The sequence below is a fragment of the Camponotus vicinus genome, unplaced genomic scaffold (genome assembly GCF_025532165.1).
Source record: "Camponotus vicinus isolate PSW18456_S1 unplaced genomic scaffold, iyCamVici1.0 SCAF_13, whole genome shotgun sequence".
NCBI lineage: Eukaryota > Metazoa > Arthropoda > Insecta > Hymenoptera > Formicidae > Camponotus > Camponotus vicinus.
The window spans coordinates 5,160,757-5,185,300 of NW_028141949.1; the positions used below are offsets into that span (position 1 = coordinate 5,160,757).

At 34.9% G+C, this 24,544-nt stretch overlaps 1 protein-coding gene across 5 annotated transcripts in view; it reads right to left on the reverse strand.

Annotated features, from left to right (window-relative positions):
* LOC145964379 (neo-calmodulin) overlaps positions 1 to 24,544 on the reverse strand; it is a 64,117-nt gene that overhangs the window by 18,169 nt on the left and 21,404 nt on the right. For 3 of the 5 annotated variants that reach the window (XM_083087060.1, XM_083087058.1, XM_083087057.1), the window contains 2 exons: positions 13,987 to 14,368; positions 10,719 to 10,862 (listed from right to left, as the gene is read on the reverse strand). In XM_083087060.1, the coding sequence (XP_082943186.1) occupies positions 10,719 to 10,862; positions 13,987 to 14,275 (433 nt within the window). In that variant the 5' untranslated portion in view covers positions 14,276 to 14,368. Of the gene's footprint in view, positions 1 to 10,718; positions 10,863 to 13,986; positions 14,369 to 16,145; positions 17,399 to 24,544 lie in introns of those variants that run through there. The other 2 variants (XM_083087056.1, XM_083087059.1) reach the window with 2 other exon arrangements.

A 24,544-nucleotide genomic window follows, 5' to 3' on the forward strand; every position in this document is an offset into this window, starting at 1 on the left:
ACTTGGCATTAGTACAAGTTGTCTAAAAAGAGCCATTGTAATTCTTTGATCTATGATGTCGGTTTAATGAATATAAAAACTTTCGCTTTCTTCATCGTTATCTTAAAAGTAATTGAAAATACATGCTAATAGCTGCAATATTAAAACAATGAGTTAGAGTATAATAGAGTATACGAATAAAAAAGTGTACGAACAAAAACATTTTTAACAGAAATAAAAATATTTTTGTAAAACAAAGAGGAAGAGAGCATACATTTTGAATTTTACATTTCATGTAAAAATTATTTTACTGTAAAATTTTCTTTGTTTTGAAATATTTGTTTATAGATGTGATCAGAACAAATAATATTAACATCTTAATACATAAGCGTGTAAAGTAACTACACAATTCGCATATTTTTTATTTCGTAAAACATTTTCGTAAACATTTCTCTTTTCACCTCTGCAAATATTTTTTCCAATAAATAAATGCATGCATATATATTGTTTACTTTATATTATTTGAATCGCACAATATTTTTTACTGTGTTATTTTAACGGCAAAAGAGGACAAAATAAAAATATACGAATTCACAAACAAGTAATCGGACAGAAAGCGACAATCGTATCGATTGTGCCTGAGGAGAATCGAATTGGTGGATGACGAATATCTAGGGGAACTACTATAAATCACAATCGCGTGTGAACGAAATCCCTGAGCATCGCCTGCATCGAGGATTCCTGCTCGAACAATTCGATTGGTGCCGGCTAATTTGCATAATTTGACCGCCGCTTAAATAAACGCGCGATATACAGTTTACAATCCATTTCGCTTCTATCAGCCAATCCCAAACAAGTTAATTTCTGCGCAGTTGCAAATCCGCGTTAGTCACGTCACATGATTGTGCTTATGGATGAAGTCAGGTATTGTTTATAACTATACGGTATACAAACTAATCAAGAAAAAGATTAAAAAGATTTAGAATTCAATTTAATTTAGATACCAATGCTATCATTTAAAAAAATTAATATTATAATATACACGAGTTATAATTATTTTTTAAAAAAGTGATTTAATATATATTAGAAAACTTTATATTATATAATGTAATTTTGATTAAAGCTTTCTTATTAGTGAAATTTGAAATACAATGTTTATCTTACTTTATTTTGAAACAATTTTAATAGCATTGACACAAACATTTTGTTTAAACTAAAATTTTTATACAAAATGATGATGACGCAATTAATATACACAGAAAAAAAATATTTTGCTAATAGTTAATGAAATTAATAAATTTTACTGCAATTTTTTATTATCTTCTAAAATTGATTAATCTTATTTTTAATTATGCAATGTGTTCGCAATCTAGTAAATAAAAATTCAGTATCCAATGTTTAAACAAATAAAATCCACAAGTTTTAAATTATATATCATAAATGTGTCACAATCAGTATCTATCGAGATTTTTAGATACTGGATGATTTTCTAACTTTCTCTGCAATTCTGTAAAGTTATCGCTGCCGAGTACAATTCTATTCTATATTGTGGTCTATAAGTTCCTATCAGTAACGTTTGATTCAAAGGAAATATAAGATGCAGCCCTAGATTCCCACTCTACATAGTCGCAAAAAGATTGAAATGCGAGCCTTATTCTGTTATACAGTACATTTAACAATTGTTTTCAAATTTAAAAAATGCAATAATACACAACTCAAATATACAAATTCTCAAATATGACTAATATTCCTTTGTTTCACTTTTCGTCTACCTATTTATATTACTTTTTAGTTTGTAAATCTAGTATAAAACAGCAAAAATGCAGTGCTAGATATTACCTGCAAATTTTTTATGCGTTTAAATCTGTTACTTATTGACGTTTTTGTAGAAGGAATCTCAAATCTTACTTATACCAGATAATTTTGACATATGTAATTATAGAAAATACGCGCGTTTCGCTCTTATTTGCCTGGAATACACGATATGGAAATGCATCGTGAAGGAAACATCCCCAAATATGTATATGCGCATCAGGATAATCTCTCGCAATGATTTCCGATAAAGATTCACAAAACCGAGGAAGCGATCGTGGCATCTCGTGGCGCGTGTCTCTTAAAATCCAAGTACTCATTTACAGCGAGCGCGAGATGAACGTCCCGGATTTCTAGCTGCAGTCGAGCGTCATAGCATAAGCGGATTTTAGCCAGGGATAACCGTCGGTGTAAACGGGATTTAGCCGACGATAATGCCGAGGAGCGTCGCCTTGGGATTCTGCGCTACACCTACGTCGACTCTATAAAAGCTTTCCTGCTCTCCCGCATCTTGTGTCTGCAATTGCGACTCGCACGTTGCATGTGCATGCGATGACACGCACACAGATGCGAAACGCGCGAGATAGTTGAAGAGTGTTTGCAGGACTAGCTAAGAGCGTGTAAACGCGGCTATGCGATACGTTTTTACGCAGAGAAGGAGAACATAAAGTGTATTATAGTGTCGGCAAAACGTAAAGTATATTACGCTCTTTTGCGAATTCATCGGCAAAAATATTTCGCGCACGAACGAAGATACGTGGAGGTGCGCGAGGACAATTTACGATGCGCGAAACGTGACTATTCCGCTTTTCGTTCTTTACTGCTTCCTTGCGTTGTTTTATTTATGTTATTTAAGTCGACATCTTCATTTGCGTAGCGGAATAAGATGTTCAACCTTCGGCGAACATTTTGTAAATTTTCTCATTGGTATCATAGAAATTATGCGATACATTTCGCATAAGATTTTTAAAAGAATAATCATACTGCTTAATTTTTTTTTAATTTTATTATTACAAGAACGAAAAATTGCCAAAAATTATACTTAATGTTTCACCAACAGTACAATGTAGATAGTTTTTCAAAAGTTGTGTACATCTTAGGTATAATTATTGTGTTCAAAATTATTCGGAATAAGTGAGCGGACACATTTAATCGCCGCGAGAGAGATTATCCTGTCCGCAGAATCTCACTCTAGAATTAATCAATAGCGATTACCATCACTGATCTGTTCTCTGTACGACATAATTCGCGGTCCCATTTCCAGATAACCCATAGAACGGACAAGTGTAGGTGCCACTGTGAATGACACATATATACGTAGATACAGAGCAAGACCCGTGTGTAGCCCTCGGGCATTTTCTGATAGCGCGGATTCTCATCGCGTGTATTATACCCCCATGTATTACATGCCCTACGTACGTACGTATGCGCGGGCATACAAATCGACTGCGTGTTACGATACCGGGCCCGGGTCCGAGATTCCGGATAAATTCCATAGGCGTAACTCGAGGAGATAGGAGAGGAAGGGATTAGGAGATAGGAATCATGTCAGCTTCTGTGCGCCTCGGAGAGGTGCCTCTCGGTGGATCAATCGGGTGTAATCCGATAAGAAGGCCGCGATGTTGGCATATTACGAATGTCACAGTCACGTGTCCAGCATAGTCGAAAATGCTTGCTTCAGTTTTTCACTACTGTACACGGGATATCGTCGTTAAATGCGAAAAAAAAAGCATGAATTAGCTTCGTTTTGCGAGAGAATCCGCTCTCATCTATCCGATTGCATTTATCATTTTTTTCTTGTTTTTTTCTATTTTTTTTTTTTTAATTTTTTCCCCTGCCAATCCGTACAGTCGTTAAAATTCTCATTAAAGCGCTCCGGTATAGCGATCACTTTACGTAAATCGTATGGCAGCTGCCTCTCTTGTGTCCGCCCTAACAGAAGCACAAGTTGTATAACGAGCAATATTGCCGACGACGATAAACGAGTCTTCTTAAAAAAAAGAAGACAACATTTTATAGCTACACCTTCTCGCTTAGATGCATCAGATTGAATGATTAAATGAATGATTAAATCGATAGCTATTCTTCAATAAGAATGACAAACACCGTTACGATAATTTTTCTAGGACTTGTCGCTTATTGTATTCCTTTCGAGACTCTCGATTCCTGGACTGTCACCGCTGATTGTGGGTCATTTCGTTTCGTTTGTTAAGTAACGCATATACACACAACTGGCACGAAAACCACTCCCCGATGGGATTTAATTCTGGCGCGGACACGCGCTTGAAGATATGAATCCGTGAACTCGGCGTATGAAGCACTTGAGGCTTCCTCGCCTTTTGTTCTCCCTGATTTCAAATATCATCATATGAAAAATAGCGCTAAATTGTAAATAGCCTCGATATTTCTCGGTTTGCATCGCCAATCAGGCGAGCTTCAATTGCGTCATGTTACCCTCACTCTTCTGAGACATGAAAAACGAGAAACAAAAATAGAGTGACAGAGAGAAAGAGAGAAAAAAGCAAAACAACAATATACAGGGTAATCTAGGTTGCGATACGTTGAGAGACCGATGGAAACGAAGGCGATCCACGAAAACCGGACGATATATTTGCGAAACGTTATTAGTTTTTGCCGATAGAAAATCCATGCGCGAATAGATCGATCGATATATCGCTTCTCTGTGTGACGATGATGCTCCCGGAAAATTAAAATTGCGGAATAAAAACGATAAAAGACGAACGGGCACGGAAGTTGGATGGACGGATGTAAACGCATTTAAACTTGATATGTGCTACATGTTTTCGAAATAAAAAAAGCGATCTTTTGACAACAGGAACGAAGGAAAATGTAGTAAAAAATACTAGTAAGTTACAGTTGCATAAACTCTTTCATTCTTTGCTTACCGTGAATTAAATATTTTAAAGATTAGATTGTAAAATGAAGATTAAGAAGCAGTTTAGATTATGTTTCTTTTAATATATTTATATTAAATAAACAATTTAGATCTTAATTATTTTACATAAAAAATATTATGAAAAATTGAAAATAATGTTTACTAAAACAAGAGTAAATTAAAAAAGAAATGTTATAAGTTTCATCTGTATCACATAAATGTGAAATTATTTTTAGTTTAGTATAAATGCGTCACGAGCATAATCGAATTAATATCAAATTGTGTAATGTTATTATTTTATTATAGAATTAATTATAATGATATGCGCTGTTTAATTAATATAGTTATGTCCTTTGAACACACAAGACATTATCTCTATTTACTTCGAAAGTATCAAAATGGATATCGTACATTATCGTAACATTAAATAATTTAATTAATACTGCAATATATTTAATTCAATTTATTATTTTATTTATATTGAGAAAAATTTATATTTTGCTTACACATAAATATATTCCTTACGATCCATTCCACTATCATACGAGTTAGCTATCACACGTATCAAGGGACGACAATGTCAACTTATTTATCACGAGATATGCATTTCTAACTCCACTATAAATGCCTGGGGCAATGTAATAGTTATGATTGCGATAACTTCGTTCACGACTGCACTTCGCAACATGACGTTATTCATAAAGGGATTTTAACAGGGAGCACCAACAAGCAAAGTCCGAGGAAGCATGCAGGGACTGCTAGAGTTGATTCGATCCGATACGATCAACGATAATTTAACTTTGCGTCCAACATGTGGAGCTAACGTCGTATGCATATTTATAATCCGTTTGCACAATACGTCAACTAGTTTTATGCAGATTTATACGCTCGCGATAGCATGAATTTACGACATCGTAGTTACAACTGCGATGCCACACTCGTGTATGGGTGGGTGAAACCATAATGCGATTGGGACGACATGAATCTTTGTGAAACGGAAACTATTCCCCAAGAGTACGTGACGGAACTTCTTGAAACTTTCGCTTTTGCCGCAGCGGAACGACGTCAAACGGTTCCGCTTATCGCGATCGCTAGGGAGGAAAAAGACAGAGCGTTTAAGAAGCTTGTAAAGTCACGAAAACTCATCCAAGAAATATAATGACCGGTGTGTGTGAGACTGTCTCTAAGTACATAAGTCAAACGACAATTGTTTCATCTTATAAATGAATGGCGATCTCTTGAAAGTACTTCAACTTTAAGATGATTTATACTTGATATTTGCTCATATATTTTGCCTATCTACAGATTGACTCACAAAAATTTTGTCTTTCTTATTATATTTCTTCTTTATATATTCTTTAGATGATTTTTTAAGGTCTCTTCTAATATTTTTAAGAAAAGTAACAGTATTTCGATTTTTTAATTTTGATAAAATACATAATTAAATATTGTCGATTTTATTTTATTTCTTTCTGCCAATTTATCTTAATATTTATTTATATATTTTATGTGGTTGCTTCTTATTTAACATTTCTCAACAGATTGTACTTTAAATGTGACTTTTAACATATACATACATGTGTTTTCACAGAGTTTGACACCACCTTGTCAGATTATCTTAATACAGTCTCATCAAATTACTCTCTAAATAATGGGAGCAGAACATATGTCAAAGCTGCCAGTATAGTCCTGTCTAATAAGTTGTTGAGACTTAATTCCGGCTTATTAAACATCAACATTGAACTACCTTTTGCCAAGGTATTTGAAGCATATGACCTGTATTATCCATGTGTGTGTATATAGATAGCGCGCGCGTGTACTTAACATAAATTTTAATTACCGTCAGTCAGATGAAGAACCTCTGACTTCCATTTCGAGATATATTCAGAAACCTAAAGCTATTAAGTCGGTCGCTTAATAGACGAAAACGTTAGCATATATATATACATCATTATCTCTTTCTCTTTTACATGTAGAAGCTACATTTACGGTTGTATAGTAGCAGCTATATGACGCAGATTACTTTCCTTTTCATTTAACTCGCTCTACACGACACAATTCGACATGTGTCCATAATTACCCACTTAGAAAGCTATTACATACATACACACACACATATATATATATGTATGGTTGTACATTTATGTATATAAAATATTAGAATATTATGTGCGTTGAAAAAAAAGGAGTGGAAGAGGCGAATGAATAAAGGCCTACATACATACATGATGGTAATGGTGTGATAAATGGTGAAATCATGCAAAATTTCAAGCAATCTTGAAAAGCTTTGGGGGAGTTAATTAAAGTGTTATTAAAGCTGTCAAAGAATTAATTGCGCGCGGGAGGAGAAACAAATTAACTGCAATTACTCGTCCGGAATCTAAATATTGCTTTGTTCCGATGTATCGGTCGCGAATACGTCGATAAAGATTCAGAACCCTGTTCAGAGCAACTGTTCAATCAGTTCACAGTTCTTCCCTCGTTAGTTTAGCGGACTAACAATAAGTAATGGCCGCGCTTTCCGCTCGCAATCGAATCTCATTTGTAAGATAAATCGATTAGTTAAACGAGGAGACGTCTTCGTGAAACTCCCTCCCGGCCGCTCGCATAATGATGCATAAATCCTTGCCAATGAATCTTTTGCAAAAAAAAAGTCGGTATTCACCGCGCTAATCACTGCACTAACAATAACAATAACAGTTGCACCGATCGTGATAACCGCATAACGATAATGACACGCTATTAGAGCGGACGTGACATACAATAGATTCTCTAAATATTACCCTCGTTTTCGGACGTTGTTATGCCACAATTTTCATAATTGTGTTCGGCGCAATAAAATTTCGCCAAATAAAAGAATTTGGTTATCTTGAAAAATTTTATACTGTGTGATATACAATGATAACAAAGTTAAAACTCAATAATACAGAAGTTTTAAGAAATTACTTAAGAAATTACTTAAAGATATATTATATAAAAAATATATTATATAAAAAATATATATGTTCTCTCTCTTCGGAATATTTTCTTTCGGATAATGTATGAGCTATGATAATTTTCTTGTCTACTATGCGACAGTCTCAACAACATAACTATATAACAAAGTTCATATATATGTACGAACGACGTCAATGCAATACCTTGTAATCTACGAAAATGGAATTTTTCAGAACAAAGAAAATGAAAAAAACTCTTAAGTTTGCACACAATCTATCTGATAGAGTATAGCGAAGTTTGCGAACTTCCTGTCGATTCTCTCGTCTCTTTTTTTTTCTTAGCAACATATCTTTTCAGCAACAACACCTTCCGAACCGCATGACTAGGTCGGAAACTCATTTCCATAAGAAATACGAATACGAAAAAATATTACGTAGAAAGATTCTAGTATCTGCTTAGCAGGAAAGAATGTCATCAGTGAAAACATCGGGGTTAAAATGATGAGCACCAATTTCAACGACAGCACTCTTTTCTCATTGTTTTATTCATGTAAATGTGGCCGTTGGGTAACATAATCATTCGATACAATAGAATCACATGTAGCATGCATGGACGGATAATTTCGAATAATTTACGTGCGATTCGCGGTCGAGAACGGTACCGTTTGCAAAGCCATATCTCGTAACAAAAATACGTTGGATTTTTGAATATTTTTAAATGGGAAAAGTAATTTCCCTCAGAAATATGTCGGAGAACGAGACGGCTCCGCGCGAAGGTTGATGATTATCGAGATTCTTTTTTGCTCGTCGTTGCCGCCGCGCTCAGTCTTTTTTTACGACCGCGATTTTTGTATAATCCCGAGGATATTTCTCTTCCGTGTCGGACCGTTAAATTCCCTTCTTGCTCGCCTCGGAACATTACTGGGGTGTCGGGCGAGTTAAGGGTTAAACTTGGAACACTTTCTACCGCTGGCTTAATCCCCGAGATTGCGGAATTATTATCACTTTTGTGAATCCGCTCAGAAAGCAACGCGCGTGGCTACTTTTCACGCGAAATTTTAGCAGGCGCATAACGTCTCGTTACTCTGAAACGATTTACCTGGAATAATTATTTTACTTTTCCGAGAATGCGCAAATTTTGATTTACATCGCACAAAATATCCACGCAAATTTTAATAATATCTCCTCGTCCAATTTTTTGTCGCACAAACGCAAACGCACGGTCCAAAAGTACGAAATTTTTTGAAAACCCTTTTTTCCCGAGTTCTTTTTTGAGAGTAAAGAACGGTCGTTTTGCGATACGGATATTTCACTTTGTAATTCCCTTAATTAAAGAGAAAATGACTGATATAGCGCATCACTGCAGACTAGCAACAGGTACAAGAACTTGTACCATCTAGCGTCAATACATCGATTTGCTGCCACCGAATATTCAGCGGAAAGTATTGAATAATCGCGTATTATGAAATGCTAAATTGCGATAGATTCAATTATATGAAATACTTTTATAGCAATATATCATTAAACAAGTAATTACGTTTTGATTACTCACATGTATATCGTAGATTTTATAAATAAATAATTTAGTCTCTATTTGTGAAAGCCATTACCTGTTGCGATTGATAAAAAATTCAACGCATAGATAAAGATGTGTTAAAACAATACAATATAATTGAAAAGATTTTGTCTATTTTTTCCGCTGCTATTTATTTTGCTCCGAAAAAAATTATGTTCTGCATAGAAAAGTATTCTGATGATAAATATATTATCGGAAAAGTTTTCCAAACCATAATTCGCGTCATACATGTAACAACGAATTCGCTTCCAAAGATATTCCATAAATCCTACCTCCTAGGAGGATTCCTAGGTCGCAGAAGATAACGCAAAATTGGATATAGTAAAAGGCGTAAAAGGATAGAGTTGGGGTGAAATTGAAGAAGAATTCTCGAAATCAAATAAGAGAGACGGAAGATGAGCCAGCGCCGGAGGATTCGTTTGTAATAAAGAGTTTCTGCAAGAGAACTCTCGGCTGTTGTGGGAATACTTCGTGAAAATTAACTATAATTAAGGCCGATTTTCTGACAGACATGATTTTACTCGGGCGATGGTGGATACGCAAAAAGACGGAAAACTTTCGGACGATATTCTCTGCTACTTTAGCAATTTGCTTCGTTGTGCAAACCGTGGCATAGTACATACGGGTACCGACAGCTTTATGATTAAATCTTTAATCTTGGTACACCAACGAGATGCTGCATAGAAATAGCGGCGCGTGAAATTCTGCGTTATTATTATTATAATATCACGTCATCTGTGAGCTTATGTTATATTATAGTGCATTTTCATGTTACATTATAAGCAATAATAGTAATAGTCATTGTCAAAATTTTTGTGGAGATTTGCTCTTTAATTTATTTCCATGTTTGCTATTTTATTCGTGAATATTTATTGGTCAATCTATAATTTTTTCATCAAATATTACGTAAATCATTACTTAGTGTGTAATGTAATATATTTATCCGGTAATACATATTGTATATGAAATGAACTTTTTAAAATGCATGGATTGCCGGAAAAAATAAAAGGCGTTGATATCATATCGCACACGATGATAAATCATTTAATATCACGCGTTTCGATAGGATGCAACATTTAAGTCTTCATCGAACCATTCAAATGTCAAATACAATTACCTTGCATAAATTAGCCTAATTTCTGCATATTTGTATTAATGGGATAAATCCGTTATAAACGCACAACGTTGTACGAGTATCAAAAAATTGCAGCATTTAAATCTCTGTCGAATGATTAATAAATATACTAATCATAAATATTAGTTTACTTTTTTCCTTTTCATAATAATCAGATAAATGCAGCAGTAATTGCCAATAATTATGCATTAATTGCCAATAATTATTTGTGTGTTCGACAATATAATATAATCTCTTAAAATACGTGGCGCGATGAAAATGTAAATTCTTGCGTTAATATTCACAAAGAATTGAAATGAACAGAGAGAAGAAACATTGCACAATTCCAACTTTTTAACTTTAGTATATAATCTCTAACAGATTGATAATAGAATTGTCGCTCACCATCAATGTCGATTTCCTGCAGCATCGTACTCAACTCCTCCGCTCTCGCAAATTGTCCTAGGGAACGCATAACCCTGCCGAGTTCTTCTTTAGTAATAGTTCCGTCGCCGTCCTTGTCAAACAGCCTGAAGGCCTCTCGGAATTCTGTCGAGGACAAAAAAAGCAAAAAAAAAAAATAATATGAGTAATTCCGTTTTGCTTTTTTTTCTGGAAATAACTGAAATTATCTCAACTATCCAATATCTTTCAAAAAATTTTATATTTCTTTTCATATATGAAATATTCCATATCTATCGCCATGTTAAGTGGTCTCATTTATGACGCAATTTTCGAGCATTTTTCTATTCTTTTTTTTACGATAATTTAGCATTTATAGGCTTTAACGAATAAATTTGAATTTTTCATGTTGAGTATCTTGGTAACTACTGTGACATCAAGCATGTGCTCTGGAATTGTTCCTTCCTTATTCGAAGTCGGTTACTGATGCCGATTAACTGACTATAAAGGTGGTCGCTAACAGGTTGAATTCCCGAGCGAATTTGACGAGCTACGACTGTACAAGCTGTACGGGTTTAGTTCGATGGTGCTTGACTCGATCGTTTAATAGCCTCGTTTCTCGCGTCATTGATTCCCGATGCACCTGCACGTGTCCGTATTCACGCACGATTGCTGGTTTGAGAATGGAAGCTACGATTCTCGACGTGATCGACGATCATTGTGTCTTATGTCTGCATTTATGATCGTTACTTGAATCTCATTTTAGAATCTCATATCAAATAAAATACTAGAAAATGTAAAATATTATATCTTAAAACGCAGACGATTTAGTAATCGCATTTTAAATAGAAGTTGAGTTTAAATGAGAAATGAAATAATTTCTTTTTCTTCATTTATAAATTTTTGTCTACTTAGGAACGTATTATTCAATCTTTGCTTTTGCTTCTTTTTCTAGTTTTATTTTCAGAAACTTTTGAAACATTAAAGTAGACGATAATATTTTACAGAGTTTTTAAATTAATTTTCCTTTCACAATAAACATTATTAATTACATAAAACGGCACAATTACTGCAACTTTTTCTCAAGAATTGACTACTGAATTGTATCAGAGAGAAAAGTTAAGCTTATGTCCCAAGACAAATTTCATTTGAGTTTCTCAGTTGAGTTGGAAATACAAATATGATTTCGCGAGTACCAAGTAGAATCTTGAGATTCATTTATAATCGTATCACGTTTCTCAAAACAAGTATTTTAAGAAGAATGCGATTATATAAAGACTTTACTTAAAGCCGCATAGTCGTGGTAATTTTTAAAGTTAAAGTTTACTATCGAAATATTTCGATACTAAACATCATAATAATTAAATAAATATATTGAATGGTTTTGAAATATCTGGACAAACTTTAGTAATAGTGTATAGAAATGTAATATATTATAATGTAAATTAAAATAAAAAGAAAAACAAAGGTAAAACGAGAGAGTGATAGAAAAGGAGAAAAAGATAAAAACAAAGTATAGAAAAATTTTTATTCTGAGTTGATAGAAAGATCAATGTAAAGGAAAAATATTTTAATTTTTTTTAATTTGTGTAATTCATGTTATGAGATAAAATGTAATAGTATGTGTATTTTTCTTTCTTCTTATTTTACAATTCCAATCGCAGTGTCAATTGGCAAAGCCGATATTAATATAAATAAAAAAATAATAAATAATAAGTGCAGAGTGAGAAAGAGAGAAAGAGAAAGATTGCTTTTTATATCTAATTATGTTTCAAAGAAAGTTCTTTAAAATATTTTTAATAAATAAGATCTTATAAAGTTAGTAATAAAAAAACTTTTTTCTCGCAGATTGTAAGCGAAATTTAAATCTTATAAATTTTATTTTTGTAAATCGTATTATATTTTCAAAGCAATTTTGAATATATTCGATAGAATTAAAAGGTAATCGATTACGTAAGTTGCGCCGTTTAAAACATAATTTGAAATAGCTTATTTGTAATTAGACATATTCCATCAAAGCTAAAGTATTTTTAAAATATAACTGATGAATATTCATTTTAAATTTTATTAAAGATAATCACAAGCACCTTGAAGAATATTATTTCTGATTTAAAGGAAGTTGTGTTAGATGTATAATTTATAGACATTATATAATAAAAATGAGCGGCAGATTGCTTAGTCAATCTTGTATAATAAATATTTCCATACAATTATTTATAATATATCATTATTCTATACAAAATATGTTATGAAATTCAAAAAAGAAGAAAAAATTGTTTATCTACTCATATTATTATATTGTTTATCTATTCGTATTATATTTTATTTTTTTAAAAAGAAATTGAAGGCATAAATTCTTTGATTAAAAATTTTTCCAGTTTAATTTCAAAGGATTTGTGATAAAAAATTCAAGAATAGCTGAACAAGAATAATTAAATGTAAAAAACAAAGAAAATACTACACAAAATGTAAAACGATATTAAAGGCATTACAACGCAATTTGTTTGACATCGATTGGAAATCACTATTCGTGTGCCCTCATGTGAGTGGAATAATATTCTCCAGCGTGATATTTATAAAGGCAGAAAGAAAAACAAATCGCGCACGTGACGGACAACACGCGAAAAACGTTCGACGTCTGCTGACACGATGTATGTACGCAATACAAAATTATTTATCTCACGTACCGATCTGTTCGATCAATTGGGTCGATTTTCGATTCTCGAATGTATGTCCTGTTAAGAGCGATAACGACGAAAAAATAATGGCTGCGAAACTAAATAAAGTCACAATGCTGAAGCTATACGACATGCGAATGTAGTTTTATCGGGATTAACGAGTGATGACATCAAACAGGTGAGATATCGTTCCTTCGGGCGTACCAAATTGAATTTACCGGTGTATCTCCATCATCCAGGATTTGACACCACGCCATCGAATAAAAAAAGTATAGATGAATTTATATTGCAACGTGCTAAAATCTCGTGATAATTATCGGGATGAGATTGCTTTCGCCGAAATTATTGATTGACATTTCGACGGGTTTAGACTTCAAATTTTATTTTTTGAATGAAAATATCAAAACTGTTTTCGTAAATAAATAAATTTCGATAATTTAAGTTTCGATATCGGATGTTTATAGCGTTGTCTAATGTATACATCGCTTTTATGATACCAAATATACGAATAAATTGCGCAAAAAAGATTATCTTATATGAAACAAATCAAATTTGTGATCAAATTGAATTGGACATTTTAAATCTCGACTTACCCTTCATCTGCGATTTCGATATAGGCGTCTTGCTGGACGAAACGTTGCTCGCCGATGATCGCTTTGGCGAAGTCGGCAGAGACAGGATGCTCGTGGGGAGGAGGGTTTTGTCGTTGATGGACGATGAGGGCGGGGTGACTGTCGTCGTCTGCGTCAAAGGTAAGTCTTGTGATTCCTGTTGCCGTCGTCGTCGCTGTTGTAGATCCATCGAGACATCGGTGGCGGGACATGCTATTGATAAATTCGGCGACCCCGGAACGATCGACTGCGGCACCGATGATGCCGTCATCGTCGTTGACGTCGGCGTCCGTGGGGGACAGTCCGAGCCGGTGTCCTCCTTCCCCTCCGCGCTATCTCCCGCATCACCGCTGCTCTGTCTCGTCTGCAAATAATTGTAAACTGCAATGCATCCACCCTTAGGAGAGTTCGGTTGCATACAAATGCGAACGGGAATTCGCCCACGAGCGATTCTGAGTTGACTCGGCGTTTACGGTCAAATGAAAGACGGGAATTTTTTTTCAATGTGTCAATTTTTATTCAATTAATTTTGGCATGAATTAATCGCAAATTATTACCATTTTTAATAGGAAAATTGGTAATTCTTTAATCTCTAGATTTATTCTGTAATCGTTCCAAATATATTTTTCGCGTCATCAAAAATGCAAAATTATATAAGACCTTACTTTTAATTATTTAAAAAATATAATGTAATTGTTGTATATATCACGCTAAATAATCTCGGATTTTAACAAAAGTATATCTCAGTTTTTGCGAAATCATTTTTCAAAAGTAAATGTATTTGTAAATTTCTGTTTAAAAAAAACATCTCTACATAAAAAACAATATTACATTATATTAACAATCTCGATATGAAACTTTATTATGTAATAAATTTCGAAGGAAAAAGGCCTATTATGGTTAAAGAATGTGTTCTTCAAAAAAGTGCTTATAAAAGCTAAATTGTTTATAGCTCTTCCTTTTTTATACGTCTTTTAAGATGTAATCTAAAGCATTGCTATAACCATTAACCGATAAACGTTGAGTGACAAGCAAATCGCTCAAAGTAAAACTGCGTTAATATTTAATCCATTTACGTCAAACGCTACAAAATTACGGAATATAAACTTCTAAGATAGTAATACGTGAGCGTATATATTTAACACTTTGACGACGCAGCTTTAATATCGGTCCCTTTAATGTCAGAAAATTTAACAACCACTAAACTGACTCAAATATTAATATGCAGAAGAGACGTCCATATTTAAAATCTAATAATATACTTGGAAAAATTTTCCGAGCTTAACAATAAAAAAATTGACTTTAATAATAAAAAATCACGTAGAGAAATGCGTATAAATCAATATTATCAAAGGTACCAGATTTCGGCATTCAGATTTCTGCATTTTATTATCTGCAGCCATCACTGATCTACGTCAAACCCGCGATAACACGAAGAACTAAACTGATCCAGGATATGAAGAGAGGCGCACTTCATTATCGCAAAAGTTCGGAACGTTGACGAATGATTAACCACTCTCCCGAAAGAATATAATAATGCCCGCGCATTCATCATTTACATAAATGCAAGAGCATCGTGAGCACGCGGTGTGATATGACAGGTGAAAATGCACAGACATTTCATTTTATCTGTATGAGGGGCAGGAAGAAGAGAAGAGGCGATCTGGTAATAACGTTCTGTTTTTGCGAAACTACGGCAGGCCATTGAATTGCCGCTCGCTTTTTTCGAAATTGCGATACTAACTCCGGTGAAAGTAAGAAGCACTTCAATCTCCCACGAAAGTGCCGCATAATTACCGAAAGCTCTCACACCGTAAGTTTAACCGACGATGCTTCTCGTTATCGAAGCGTTGAAACGATTAAAATCCGGATAACATGTCATCGTATGAGCGAGTATAATTGTACAACTCAGACTTACGAGATACGACGAGTTTACCTCGAGTCTTATGTTAGAGACAGAGAAAAAGAGAGAAAGAAAGAGAGTAAATCTCTCCGGCCTCGCGTTGCCGGACATCTCGTTACGTAACCGAGATCGACCAAGTTAATGGGATTCGCGCCGAGAAAATGAAACAAAACAAAAGCCATTCCGGAGGATTTACAATTAAAGACAGACACGCGCAACAAATAGTAAGTCGAGATACCTGTCTTGAATCCAAATTTAGACTCTGCTTATCTTCTCCCGACATTTCTGGCGAAGGACTCGGAAAAGCTGCAACCGAACGAAACCGTCGCTCATAACGCAACAAATGCGCATAAACGCGATATCACCGAGGAACACATTTGCATTCCCGGGTTAGTTACTCTCGGAAATCAAATTGCATTTAGCTTCTTCCGAGAAGAACGTCGAAATTGGAGCGACGTTTTCCGAGACAGACATCTGTCTCTTGACTCCAAGTCGCGAAGGTGAGAAACTTCTGACGGCACTTCGACGAAGCGAATGAAATTTGAGTTGGCGCTGCGAACATAGTGATATCCGGTTGATCAAATTTCACGAAGGCTCCTTAACTGAGGGAGAACTGAAGGGAGAATTACGCCGGTTATGCCGCCGCGGGCGAAAGTTTCGCGGCCGAAACCGCGCGCGAGAGAGAAAGTTTTCCGGACGCGTCTGGTAATAAAAGAGAGAAAGAGAGAGAAAAGGAAAAACTTCTCGAAAGTTTTTCGATTCCTCTCTTTCTCTTTTTCCCCGGTCCGGTGACAAAATTGAATCCTCGTTAAAGCGCCGTCACGTTCCGCCGATCGACATCGACACTTTCGTGTCGCGCGCCCGACACACAACCCAGATTCCGTTCCTTCCTTCCTTTCCGCCAGTTTAAATTACATTTCACTGCGTACCTTTGTAATTGCGATGGCAAGATACCCAGGGCAATTGTCTGTCCCGCGAAGAACGTGAACTGTTTGTATCACATCGTCTCGCGCAAAACCTCGGATTGTATGTGTGTATGTGATGGGAGTTTAACGACACATACTGTTTCGAAAGAAAAACATCTGCTGTATATATGCACATCTCGTGTGCATTTACAAACATACGATAAGCACTTTCACAATGGATGTTCTTAACAATATTTTTAAATGTGAATATGTTTCATTTTTATAATAAAAACAGATGATTTATTTCCATTATTATGCCCCGCATTAATTAACTTGACAATGTTATTTATTCTCTCTTGTAGGCAAGGAATTATGATGTAAATTTGTAATGGCTGTTTTAATAGTCATACATTGGCGCTTAGCCAAGATTATGCGGCCACTGTCCGCATTAAAATGTGTGCCTTTTATAAAAGCATTATGTCACATGATGTTGCAAAAAAGGCAGAGAGATAGGATTATATTATTTTTATGTATTTATCATGCTTTCAAAAAGATGATATTAATAAACGATCATGATATTTTTACGCAAATGACGCGATCCCATTTACACATTATAGTGTAATTTATATTCTTATGACATTTATTTTAATAAATATCAAATTATGCGAATTCTATGATATTTAAATACGTACTGCTTGTATGTGCAATAATAGCAGTATATAAAATGCATAAAAATATATTTATAAAAACGCATAAAAATATGTTTACATAAATATACATACTTATGTCTAAAAAAGTCAATGTGCAATTTACTTTCTCATATTTATAGAAAAGAAAACCGCTGATGAAACGCAAAACCAAAATCTTCCGCACATGTCAGAATGATTAATTTGATATTAAAATTTAACACAGTTGCTTTTTGCATGAAACAGAGATAATCGAAGATTTGCGGCTGGTATACATCCACTCGAGCATGACGATATGTCACAGGCAAAACGGGCGCTGGTTATCGATAAACGAATGTATCATAGTCGATCGCACTTCGCGTCTCCTCCTGTGAAATAATGATTTTCACTTCATCACTGACGGTAATCGTTGCTGACAGCCGGAGTCGGTTACCTTAATGAACGTAATTATGGAGAAGAATAGTTCGATGCGGCTGTGAATTTCTAACGCTTTTAATTGACAGCTTAAAGAAGATATGAAATTTATATCCATCTTGACGCGTATCCTTGTTGGAAAATCTTTCGCATAACTCTATTCGTGTCAGGAACAAAATTCAGAATTCAGAATTTTGTTCTTGTTTGAAAGAGCATTTCAATAAATTACCAAGATTTTCGTTACGCTTGTTAAGTATCTTAACAAATTTAGAGTAAATTTACAAGTCGAAATAAATGTATATGCATGATGGAAATTAAGCATAGACTCTCACAAAATTTTTTGATTGATAATAACAGATTAATTAACGAGTTCTGTGAATTGATTTATCCTCTAATTCTACTTCTTTTTACAAATTTTTAATATTAAACATACCCAGTTAATTAAATCTTAAAGTAATTTATGTTAAACATTTGCCTGAAATATTAACTTCAAAGTTAAATTTTGTTTTTTATTCTGACTCGCGAAGCTACAAGTTTCATTAAGTTTACGCAAGTTTCTATATGATTAAAAATTTTGTTAAAGTAAATTTCCTAACATGAGAGAAAGATGATAGAAATATTATTAGATTATTTATTGAGTGTGGTTACGAATATATTTAAATTACATTTAAATATATATTTTCTGGGACATGCAACATATATATCGATCCAAATATCGCACGATGATATAACTCCTGCAAAATTCTCCTATTTAAAAGACTTAAAAAGTTCTTGAATTCGAGGAAGTGCGCAAGTAACGTCAGATAAATGGTACGTATTTTTACCGAGAGAAAACGGAGAGAATAATCTACTCACATTTTTCTGATTTTAGGAATATATATATACCCGTTGGCCAACGACGACGTTGGCAGCGCGACAGTTCATACGACGTGCATTTTTGTTCTTCCCGTGATTTCTCAAGCATTTTTAGAAAATTCTCCGAGTACCGAAAAGACATAGAGTAGCTGCGCGCGAACATTTCTCTTATTAGATTACCTCTATAAACCGTGATATCTTTCGTCAGCAGTATATTGAATAAACGTGCCATTTCGTTCGCAAAACGTGCGGCATACTTGCGGGTGTAATCCCGACACGAACCGTTTTGCAAAACGTCATATACACGCGTGGCGAATTCAATATAATTCAATAATCAAACGTGATCGCATTCGTACAATTCAATAACGTTTTATTATAAATCAATTATATTTTGCTATAGAATATATAGTCTCTACAACGCAAAATAATTATTAGCTGTAACAATAATGCACTGTATCAAAGTCTGCCGTAAACACAATGCGATCGCGCCATCGATGTGTGCGCGGACGCGATCGTTTCACATTTATTACAATAGTAATATATACATTCGCCTTGACTATTGTGCCGATTTATTATTTACTTTTTTTGTTTAAAATAAAAAAATTAAATAAAATAAAAAACGTCGAATTTTGAATCGCTCGAAACTCGATGTTGCTTCGATAGAAAATGGAACTTCTAGTATTCGATCCTATTATTTGATGGAGCAATAAATCATTTTCGCAGAAGGGAAGACTCACGTGCTTTAACGAATCAGTGGATTCAATTGTTTGTCACATTCTGAAATTTATTCAGCAGCATTCGTCGATTCCGCTTTCATGGTTCGGCATATTGAAAATTAATCCGCGATCGATTCAGGAGGGGGGCGAAAGGGATAGGAGGACGTGAATGCATCAGAGGCGCGACCTTCTTCTTATCCCTCGCCCTTAATTCCTTTCCGAATACTTCGCCGCCCAAGGGAAACTTCGTTAACGCCGACGACGGCACTAATTGCTTCGCTTGATACTCGTCAGCCGGTAGGACAGGTAAGACAGGTAAGGCTGCCGTACAAGTAGATACCCGGTATCTCGTCGGTTGCAACGGCTAAGGCCGCGACTATTATCGTCGACCAATCCTCACCCCGTTCCCACCCCCGTTCTTCCCCTATGGTATGCCACTCACGTCTTGCGAAAGCCGGTTAAAAATAGCGAAACAGGGGGCGAGTCTCTCCCAATTCTCGAGTAATCCGACCGTGCGCGGATGCTGACGTTAGCATCCCCCATGTTGCATAAACATACGTGATCAGGTTGATTCTCCAATGGATAGAATTCGAAATGCGGCGCTCGATACGAATGGATACACATGCTGCGCGGAGGAGGATCGACATGTAGACGATCGATGAAACTGATAAAAAATGTGTCAGCGCACTTCGATGTGACCGATTTGAGGCGTACTGACGTAAAAAGATGCGAACAATGTTTGGCGGAGCGTTCAGTTCTACTGATTCATAATGAAGCTTTTAGATTTTCAATGAGCGCTGACATTCTTTTACAAGGACGTGCTGGCACGTGGAAATAAACCTCAAGATTAAAATTGAAATCTGAAAAATTGATGAGATTATATCCTTGGCATGAGTAATTTATAAATTTACTTTACAACTGAATTGATATAATTAAGCTATAATATATCTATTTCAATAATTAACGTAATTAACATGATAATATTATGACAAGCAATAAACGTGCACAATTAATATGTAAATGTAAGTTTGACGAGATTTGGTATCGTACTTCACATCGATTAAACACCCGTCCTCTTTAAAATGAACTCTTACCCAATACGTCGTCACAGGTACATCGAGATTTATGTTGTTAATGTCTCACACACGTTTGCTCCGGAATAATAAATCAGCGCTCCGAATCCGACATCATTTATTCTTTAAATAAATCATGAGTGCATCGCGATGACGAGCGATTTTGCAATGAGTCCTCTCGTATTCCGCACCCGAAAGCCCAAATACGCCTCGTAATTGGTTGCGGATCAGACGAGCGGAAACTATTTTCACGATGGTAATGTTGGTATGTACCGCCTACATAATGCATGGGAAATAAGAGGTACGCGCGTATTAACATTGTACGAGGTTGAGGTTGCGATTCGTTAATCCACTGGGATTGTGTGGAAAGGTGTGTATTATACTGTAAATAAAAGACTTATTTATATATCCATTCTACAATACTAATCTTTTCACGCATATTATTTGTATGTGTAATTCAATTTAATATGTCTCGTTACAATTGAAGACATAGCCGTAAAAACGGATACAACTGTGCAGATTATTAAACAATACTTTTTGCAGTATTTGTACTTCATAATTTATTTCAATTCATTCTCTTGAGAAGAAGCATATATCGGAGCTTTAGCAGATGAGCTATAACTGCCTTACGTAATGCTTTTCTGACAATGAGTTGAAATAACTAAAACACAGTGAAGTTAAATGTTTACAAAATAATGATACGAAATATAATTGCTTGGAAACAATTCAATGAAATCAGAATTATAATAGCTCAAGAATATTATTGCAACGCAGAAATAGCTGTAACTCGGAAATATGAAACGAAACAGATTATATGTTTCTGTGATCTTTTGTTTTTACTTCCTTCCGGCACTATATTCATTTCTAAAGCATATAATACATGTATTAAATTCTGTGTATTAACGATAGCATTACATTAACTAAAATCAGAAATTTCATTTTCTCCATTAAATCGTTTATATGCAAACGTCGTATATGAACGTGAAAATGAAAATATTCGTAAAAATTTATAAAAATAAGTCAAAATTTGAGATGAATTATTCATTAAGGTTCCTCGCTAATGACATCTATTTATTTTATACTTAATTAATATGGAAATTATAAAATTAGAATAGAAATCAAAGTTACAAGCGCGGCGTATTTTTATTTTGTTTATCAGTAATGTCAAAATAATTCTTTTGCATACGAAGATAAAAGATTAAAAAATATGAGAATTAGATGATTTTTTTCTCGCATACGTATCTTTAATTTCCCCCTTAATGGTATCCTACCATCTAATATTTGAGTTTTTTAGATCTCGTGAAAATCGGAGCAAATTTGCATACACGAGATTGCGCACGTGATGTTCGTGGCAATTAGCGCACCAATGGGAAGAAAATGCGCGGTTAAAGAGCATTCGAGGAAGAAGTGGAAGCTTGAGCAGGGAGAAGAAGGTACAGAAAAATCGCGGCTGAAAAAGGAGATTTACGAGCGGCAGGTGGAAGTACGATAAGGCGCTAGCACTCGATCACGCTGTCCTGCATTTTGATTGAATGAGATGGCGCGAAGCGCCGAAGAAGACATCAGTGCGGCTCATTTCCGCGCCGATCGCGGGAATTTGCATGCCGATCAGCGAATCGCGCGACGTGGAACCCGCGAAGATAGCGGGGCGAGGTGCGGGTGGAGAGACAAGAGAGACACGTGTCACAGAACGGCAGGAAACGCGAGTTCGGTACCGACCGATAAGCGTCGCTTTCCATTAATAGAAGAGGAATTCGCTATGAGAACGAAGCGAAGGGTCATTGGAGACAGCTATTGATGCCTGATGATAGAACGGGGATGAAACTCGTAATGGGATTGGAATCGGTATCGTAATCGGAATCGGTGCATATTATGAACGTGAACTTACAGTGTATTACTTACAAAATGAATTAAAAATCGTTTGGAACATAACATGAGACTTATTATCATATCAAAATTGTAGCCCAACTAAAAGCATTTGTATAATTTACGATTCGTAATAAATTCCCTCAATATAACCAACTTTTATTATATTTATAACATGAGCGAAAGAATGAAAATTGTAGTAGATTTGGAATCAATATGAGTACAGCAATAATCTCTTCGACGATTTATAAGATATATTACTATATTGATTCATCACTGAAGCAAAACTAAACGTATTTCTCTAATTTATGTACCGCAATGTATTTTATCAGATAATCAATTCTTTTTATATATCAATTCCCATTCAACGAATCCGGATTCTACGATTTCCGGATCGTTGAATCGATTTCAATAAATCACCGACGTAATAAGAAATTGTATTCAACGGGGAAAACAAAGATATAAACGCAATCTAATGAATCATCTTGCCAATCTCATTCTTCTTAGCCTTTCTCGAACGCTCGTGACGTCGTCGGCGGTTCGAAATCGTAGTGGAAATAGCAAATCGGCTAATTAACGTAAAATTGCGAATTGTAACGAGCACAATACTCAGTGCAGATTCATCTAAATGTTCGATCTCGTAATTCGATTTCCCTCGTGTACTAACGCTGCTGTAGTTTAAGCATCGCGCGTCGGCGGATAAGTAATTGCCTCTCGGGTGCGTTTCGATTTAACAGAACCGCGAAGCGCGGTTGCCTCTCGGCGGATAGCCCTGAAATCTAGGAGCAAAATTCACCAGCATTTCTCAAGATATCTAGATAAGACACAGCTACACTACATCAGCCGTCGAGTACCCTGTTAAGGCACACCCAAAGTTCTCGTCCCGCTCCCAAGCCATTCAGGAGGCTAATTCCCGTGAAGTTTTACAAAGTTCGCTAAAATTACAACGATGCCGCTCTCGTGGAACAAAGTTATGAATATGCTGTGTAAAGCAAGAGCAGATCAATTTTTCCCCTATTCTTTTTCTCCCTCTCTTCTTTTTTTCTCTATATTATTTCAGGAATAAAAGAGGAATATTTTTAAAAAGTCTGGACTCGTTCAGAATTAATAAGATATTCTCGGAAAAAAAAAACTGATCGTACGATTGATCGAAATGTACCATGAGAATGTTGAATTAAATCTAATAAAATAATATTAAATTTTAAAGTGGATCGCTATACACTTCGATCGATTTCCGCGCAACACGATTAAGAATGTGTTCTTTCTCTTTAGAATAAGAAAATATGATATGGCAATACAATAATCATACGTTAAAGAGATGCACATGTGTCGTTTATCATTATTTTAGATCACGGATATACGAGATTACCGGAAATTATAACCGATTAATCACCATAACGGAAAGGACGACAAACGCGCTGAGGGTGAACTCGTTAGCGCTGCGGCTAACCGCCTGTTTACAACCGATTTCGTGCACGATGCCATCGTTGAATATAATTGCGATTTCGATAAGGCTAATGATTGTATGTCGTAACTTACATAAACCGATCTGGACTACAATAGCTACTATGAAACGGATATTAAATTGCATAACCAGGAATTACTTTGCGTTGCTATAAGGCCTGCAGTATAATTTAATACACAAAAAATAATTTATCAGCGTCTCAGATTCAATTCTTAATTGTTAATAGTAATTAAAAATAAATATATACATATATTATCTCGAACTTTTAGAATTACGTAACAAATTATTTATAATATATTGGTTTACAGCAATAATCATTAGTAATATGATTCTTACATAATTATTAAAGATAAAAAATGAATATATTAATAAATGATTGTGAATATAATAATGGAAAATAAATACATTTATGATTTACAAAAATAAAATAATCCAAATACAGATCGATACACGATAATATGAGATATAAAAACTAGTTGCGTGTCGAAGAAAAATGAGTTATGTTAGTGCGAAACACAGGTGCGTAATACACGAATAGGGATAAGAAATAAACGAGTAAGAAATAAGAGATCGATCGAAAGAAAACATACATCGTCTACTCGCTAACACTCTGGCTGTAGGAAAAACGAAATATTGTTTTAACGCGAGCGTTCATTT